Below are 7,500 nucleotides of genomic sequence, written 5' to 3'. Positions count from 1 at the left end.
TTCGATTTTCAGAGTTTGGTCAGCCATTGTTTGAAGTATTTTGGTATATCTTAAAAGCGTGTGATCTATGCTAGACCTATGATGGATTTATGATTTAAAGTGTATATATATGATTGTTTGTACAATATATAATTTGTTTGTTTCTTTATTCAGAACCATGGCAACCAAGATCCACAACATTCCTGTTCATCTAATCAGATCAAATAAAGGGGCTCTGGATGGCAGCCTGGTTCCCTGGTGGTGTGTGGCTCCAGTTAGAACCCTTAATCCATAATAGTGTGTGTGTGTGTGTTAGTTTGTGTGTTACCCACCAGTGTCTAGCAGGGGGAGCTTCTTGAGGGAGGTATGCCTGACGGGCAGCAGGGGGCGCCCCTCCCCCGGGGCAGGCAGGCTGCTGCCCCCCCCCAGCCGTCTGCTGAGCCGCTGCTCTGGGCTGCTGTAGTAACGGGCCAGCTCCTGCATGGTGGGGCGGCGCGGGGGCTCCGTCAACGCCCGCAGTCTGGGGGGGGGGGGGCAGTGAGAGGGGGGGGGTGGACAGTGAGAGAGGAGGGGGGGAGACAGATAGTGGGGGGGGGGGGTGTTGGTGTGTGTGTCTGTGTGTGTACCTGTGTGTGTGTGTGTGTGTGTGTGTACCTGTGGGTCTCTGTACGGGTGTTCAGCTCCAGCCGCATGAACGCGTCCAACTTCCTGTTTAGACGATCTCGCAGGAAGGAGTGGAACATGTGAGTGTCTAGCACCTGCAGGAAGACACACACACACACACACACACACACACACACACACACACACACACACACACACACACACACACACACACACACACACACACACACACACACACACACATCTCACCAGATGTTGGCTGCTGCTCTCTCAGGCAGAACCACAGAGAACAACAAGAACCTTATTCCAGAACCACTAGTTATTAGATTACAGAACCACAAACCTAATCTTTTAATCTCATAAAAATGTTTTCCCAAACAAAATCATTTAGTTTGCAGATTTCTGGCTCTGACTGTATTGTGACCGACCGACTGACCCTACTGATTGACCCTACTGACTAACCCTACTGACTAACCCTACTGACTAACCCTACTGACCCTACTGACTAACTCTACTGACTAACCCTACTGACTGACCCTACTGACTAACTCTACTGACCCTACTGACTAACTCTACTGACTAACCCTACTGACTGACCCTACTGACTAACTCTACTGACCCTACTGACTAACTCTACTGACTAACCCTACTGATTGACCCTACTGACTAACCCTACTGACTAACCCTACTGACTAACTCTACTGACTGACCCTACTGACTAACCCTACTGACTAACTCTACTGACCCTACTGACTAACCCTACTGACTGACCCTACTGACTAACCCTACTGACTAACCCTACTGACTAACCCTACTGACTGACCCTACTGACTAACCCTACTGACTAACCCTACTGACTAACCCTACTGACCCTACTGACTAACCCTACTGACCAACCCTACTGACCCTACTGACTAACCCTACTGACTAACCCTACTGACTAACCCTACTGACTAACTCTACTGACTAACCCTACTGACTAACCCTACTGACTAACCCTACTGACTAACCCTACTGACTAACCCTACTGACCCTACTGACTAACCCTACTGACTGACCCTACTGACTAACCCTACTGACCCTACTGACTAACCCTACTGACTAACTCTACTGACTAACCCTACTGACTAACCCTACTGACCCTACTGACTAACCCTACTGACCCTACTGACTGACCCTACTGACCCTACTGACTAACCCTACTGACTAACTCTACTGACTAACCCTACTGACTAACCCTACTGACTAACCCTACTGACTAACTCTACTGACTAACCCTACTGACTAACCCTACTGACCCTACTGACTAACTCTACTGACTAACCCTACTGACTGACCCTACTGACTAACTCTACTGACTAACCCTACTGACTGACCCTACTGACTAACCCTACTGACTAACCCTACTGACCCTACTGACTAACCCTACTGACTAACTCTACTGACTAACTCTACTGACCCTACTGACTAACCCTACTGACCCTACTGACTAACCCTACTGACTGACCCTACTGACTAACCCTACTGACCCTACTGACTGACCCTACTGACTGACCCTACTGACTGACCCTACTGACTAACCCTACTGACCCTACTGACTGACCCTACTGACCATACTGACTAACCCTACTGACTGACCCTACTGACTAACCCTACTGACCCTACTGACTAACCCTACTGACTAACCCTACTGACTAACTCTACTGACTGACCCTACTGACTAACCCTACTGACTAACCCTACTGACACTACTGACTAACCCTACTAACTAACCCTACTGACTAACCCTACTGACACTACTGACTAACCCTACTAACTAACCCTACTGACTAACCCTACTAACCCTACTGACTGACCCTACTGACTAACCCTACTGACTAACCCTACTAACCCTACTGACTAACTCTACTGACTAACCCTACTGACTGACCCTACTGACTGACCCTACTGACTGACCCTACTGACTGACCCTACTGACTAACCCTACTGACTAACTCTACTGACCCTACTGACTAACCCTACTGACCCTACTGACTAACCCTACTGACTGACCCTACTGACTAACCCTACTGACCCTACTGACTGACCCTACTGACTGACCCTACTGACTGACCCTACTGACTAACCCTACTGACTGACCCTACTGACTAACCCTACTGACCCTACTGACTGACCCTACTGACCATACTGACTAACCCTACTGACTGACCCTACTGACTAACCCTACTGACCCTACTGACTAACCCTACTGACTAACCCTACTGACTAACTCTACTGACTGACCCTACTGACTAACCCTACTGACACTACTGACTAACCCTACTAACTAACCCTACTGACTAACCCTACTGACTAACCCTACTAACTAACCCTACTGACTAACCCTACTAAGCCTACTGACTGACCCTACTGACTAACCCTACTGACTAACCCTACTAACCCTACTGACTAACTCTACTGACTAACCCTACTGACTGACCCTACTGACTGACCCTACTGACTGACCCTACTGACTGACCCTACTGACATGGTCAGGTGGTTACCTTGCGGTAGAAGGGCTGGTCAGCTGGTTGTCTGGACTGGAGGAACTCCTCACTGTTGAAGACCCGGTGCTCATAGTTGAGGTGGTCCAGTACCTCCCTGGGGGGGGAGACAGGGAGGGGGGGAGTTTGTGTGTGTGTGTGTGTGTGTGTGTGTGTGTGTGTGTGTGCGTGCGTGTGTGTGAGTGTGTGTGTTTGGTGTGTGTCTGTTTTTGGTGTGTGTGTGTTTGGTTTGTGTGTGTGTGTGTGTGTGTGTGTACGTGTGTTTGGTGTGTGTGTGTGTGTGTGTGTGTGTGTGTGTTTGGTGTATGTGTGTGTGTGTGTGTGTGTGTTTGGTATGTGTGTGTGTGTGTGTGTGTGTGTGTGTGTGTTTGGTGTATGTGTTTGGTGTATGTGTGTGTTTGGTGTATGTGTGTGTGTGTGTGTGTGTGTGTGTGTGTTTGGTATGTGTGTGTGTATGTGTGTGTGTTTGGTGTATGTGTGTGTGTGTGTGTGTGTGTGTGTGTGTGTGTGTGTGTGTGTGTGTGTTTGGTGTATGTGTGTGTGTGTTTGGTATGTGTGTGTGTGTGTGTGTGTGTGTGTGTGTGTGTGTGTGTGTGTGTGTGCTGACCTGAAGGTGTTGACCAGCAGCTCCAGGGTGATGTTCTGGATGTGTGTGTTGAGTTGTCTCTGCCAGGTCCGTCTCTGGCCTCTCAGCTCGTTGATGTCCGCACACACACCGCGCTGACACACCTCCAGGTCATAGTGCATCTGGAGCCCCTCCACCCTGCACACACACACGCACGCGCACACGCACACAGACACACAGACAAACACACACACAGACACACAGACACACAGACACACACACAAATACATTGGATGTCAATACACCATAAGGAAGTAGCTCCAACAATGGAGACCACAGAAAGTCCAACATCATCAACCTCATATGGAGGTCAGCTCAACTGTCTCTGCCTCTCTTCCCCTATCTCTCTATCCCTCTATCTCTCTATCTATCCCTCTATCTATCCCTCTATCTCTCTATCTATCTCTATCCCTCTATCTCTCTATCCCTCTATCTATCCCTCTATCTCTCTATCCCTCTATCTATCCCTCTATCTCTCTATCCCTCTATCTCTCTATCCCTCTATCTCTCTATCCCTCTATCTATCCCTCTATCTCTCTATCCCTCTATCTATCCCTCTATCTCTCTATCTCTCTATCCCTCTATTCCTCTATCTATCCCTCTATCTATCTATCCCTCTATCTCTCTATCTCTCTATCTCTCTATCCCTCTATCTCTCTATCTCTCTATCTCTCTATTCCTCTAGTCCCCAGACTGTCTGTTATCTACACACTATTAACTACACAGTTTACACACTGTTAACTACACACTGTTAACTACACACTGTTAACTACACACTGTTACCTACACACTGTTACCTACACACTGTTACCTACACACTGTTACCTACACACTGTTAACTACACACTGTTACCTACACACTGTTACCTACACACTGTTACCTACACACTGTTACCTACACACTGTTACCTACACACTGTTAACTACACACTGTTACCTACACACTGTTAACTACACACTGTTACCTACACACTGTTAACCTCCAGTCCATCCAGTGTTCTAGAACGCTCCCTGGTTCTACCTGACCCAAACCCTCTGGTTCTACCTGACCCAAACCCTCTGGTTCTACCTGACCCAAACCCTCTTGTTCTACCTGACACAAACCCTCCCTGGCTCTACTGGGCCGTACCGCGAGGTGAAGCGGTCCCTGGGGTTCTGGGGGAGGTCTGGCAGGTCCAGTCTGTCGGAGCAGGAGGAGGTGACGGTCCCTTCATCGATGTTCACCAGAACCAGGTCATCAGTCTCCTGTCAGGGACACACTCTGTCACACACACTGCTGTGTGTGTGTGTGTGTGTGTGTGTGTGTGTGTGTGTGTGTGTGTCTCACCGCGGCCACCTCGTCATAGTGGTCTGAGTGACAGCCCATGAGGAAGGCTGTGGGGGCCTGGAGGAAGTCCAGCATGTGTCTGGAGAGCAGGGGCACCAGGGGGTGCTGCCACACCAGCGGGCCCAGGAACAGCAGCAGGCCCTGGGCCAGCAGGGTGAGGCACGCCCAGTCCCTGGAGAACAACACCACCCTCTGCTCCATCAGAAGGCTGCTCAGCACCTGAGAGACAGAGAGACACACACAGGCAGAGCCAGACACACACACACACACACACACACACACACACACACACACACACACACACACACACACACTCTCTGTACGTGTACAACACATATCTTATTCTTGAGTGAGTGAGTGTGTGTGTGTGTGTGTGTGTGTGTGTGTGTGTGTGTGTGAGTGAGTGAGTGAGTGAGTGTGTGAGTGAGTGTGTGAGTGAGTGAGTGTGAATGAGTGAGTGAGTGTGTGTGTGTGTACCTGTAGCAGCTGAGTGGGTCTGAAGCAGAGGAAGGCCAGGTGCAGGTCCAGGTCCACGGCCGGTTGGTCCTGATCTTCCTGGGAGGGAAGAACCACCTGGAGAGGCCTGAGGCTGAACACCTGAACACAGAGATACACCAGCTAGACATTCAACACCTGAATATACAGATACGCCATCTAGACTGAACACCTGAACACAGAAATACACCTTCTAGACAGACTGAACACCTGGAGAGAGACAGAAAGAGAGAGAGAGACAGAGATACATTTGGAATACATTTGGAATTGAGTGGTGAAGCCTGTTATCCAGTCCAGGACCTAGTTTCTGTTGAAAGCCGTCAGGTGGGAGGGGCTGGTACCCTGCTAGTCATCAGCAATCACAGTATCTGCATTTCTATCTTGACGATCACAGAGCGACAGCCTCCTGACACGAAGACGAAGGAGCCAATCTGTGGAGTCCATCGAGGAAGGCCAGACAGGAAGGCCAAACTACTACGTATTTTTATTCTATTATAAAAATGTCTATTAGTTATTCTATTAGTTTATTTTTTCACTATACTGAGTGCTAGCTACATCTTGTATTGCCCACAAACCCTCTATCTCTATACCGGCAAATATCACATTGTGCTTTCTCCCCATTCCTGTTCTTTCATCCCTCAGGAGGACACATCGACGCTACACCTCCCCTCACAACCATTCCAATCTAATCTACCCACCATGCTCAACTGACCACGACCTCACTGTCACAGGAGGACTTTGGAACTGCCAGTCAGCGGTCCGGAAAGCAGAGGCTATCTCAGCCTATGTCTGCTTCATGTCCCTCCACTTCCTGGCTCTCACAGAGACATGGATTACACCGGATAACACAGCTACTCCGGCAGCCCTCTCTGATGCCTACTCCTTTTCTCATTCCCCTAGACGCTCTGGTCGAGGAGGAGGAACAGGACTCGTCATCTCACCTAAGTGGTCACATAATGTCCTTCCCCTGTCACACCTGTCCATATCCTCCTTTGAATTCCATGCTGTTTCTGTCACCTCCCCAGTCAAACTTCACATTGTTGTTATCTATCGCCCCCCCCAGGTCAGCTTGGCCACTTCTTAGAAGAGATGGATGTCCTTCTCAGCTCATTCCCTGAGGATGGCACACCGCTCACACTACTGGGTGACTTCAACATCCAGTCGGAGAAGCTTCACTCGTCTGGAGTACTTGACCTTCTCTCCTCCTTCGGCCTTACCCTGTCCCACTCTCCTCCGACTCATAAGACAGGCAATCAGCTCAACCTTGTCTTCACCAGATCCTCCCATACCTCCAACCTTACTGTTACCCCTCTTCCAGTTTCTGATCATCATTTTGTATCCTTCTCCCTTCCTCTTAAATCCTCCCCCTCCCAGTCAGTCTCTACCCACACTGTATCCTCTCATCACAACCTGCGTACCCTCTCACTCACCGCTCTCTCTTCCTCTGTCTTATCCTCCCAACCCTCTGTTGAATCCTTCTCCCTTCTATCCACTGATGCAGCCTCCTCCACCCTCCTGTCCTCTCTTTCCTCATCCTTCGACTCTCTGTCCACTGACCTCAAGGCCGGCACGATCCTCTCCACGCGCTCTCTGGCTGTCTGAAACCCTGCAAGCTTGTAGAATAGGGCTCCGGGCAGCTGAGAGGAAATGGAGAAAAACTGGCCTCCCTGATGACCTAAAACCTTATCTCTCCCTCCTCCTCAACTACACCTCCTCTGCATCAGCTGCTAAAGCTTCTTACTACCATTCCAAAATTCAATCCTCTGCCTCTGACCCAAGGAAACTGTTCTCCACATTTTCCTCACTCCTCAACCCACCTCCTCCCCCTCCTCCCTCCTCACTGTCTGTGGATGACTTTGTCACCTACTTTGAAAAGAAGGTTGATGACATTAGCAGCTCTTTCCCTC

General features: G+C 49.5%; 1 protein-coding gene across 2 annotated transcripts in view; it reads right to left on the bottom strand.

The window, feature by feature from the left end:
• LOC310815175 (DENN domain-containing protein 3-like) overlaps nt 1-7,500 on the bottom strand; it is a 26,997-nt gene that overhangs the window by 11,454 nt on the left and 8,043 nt on the right. For both annotated transcript variants that reach the window (XM_083684847.1, XM_083684848.1), the window contains exons 7-13: nt 5,576-5,695; nt 5,099-5,317; nt 4,901-5,016; nt 3,754-3,909; nt 3,147-3,243; nt 634-737; nt 312-499 (exon numbers count right to left, since the gene is read on the bottom strand). In XM_083684847.1, coding sequence (XP_083540973.1) covers nt 312-499; nt 634-737; nt 3,147-3,243; nt 3,754-3,909; nt 4,901-5,016; nt 5,099-5,317; nt 5,576-5,695 — 1,000 coding nt within the window. The remainder of the gene's footprint in view (nt 1-311; nt 500-633; nt 738-3,146; nt 3,244-3,753; nt 3,910-4,900; nt 5,017-5,098; nt 5,318-5,575; nt 5,696-7,500) is intronic.

This window comes from Argentina silus (genome assembly GCF_951799395.1).
Source record: "Argentina silus genome assembly, chromosome: 14".
In the NCBI taxonomy this organism is placed as follows: domain Eukaryota; kingdom Metazoa; phylum Chordata; class Actinopteri; order Argentiniformes; family Argentinidae; genus Argentina; species Argentina silus.
The sequence above is the reverse complement of the archived record's forward strand: the minus strand, read 5'-3'. Positions and strand labels throughout refer to the sequence as shown.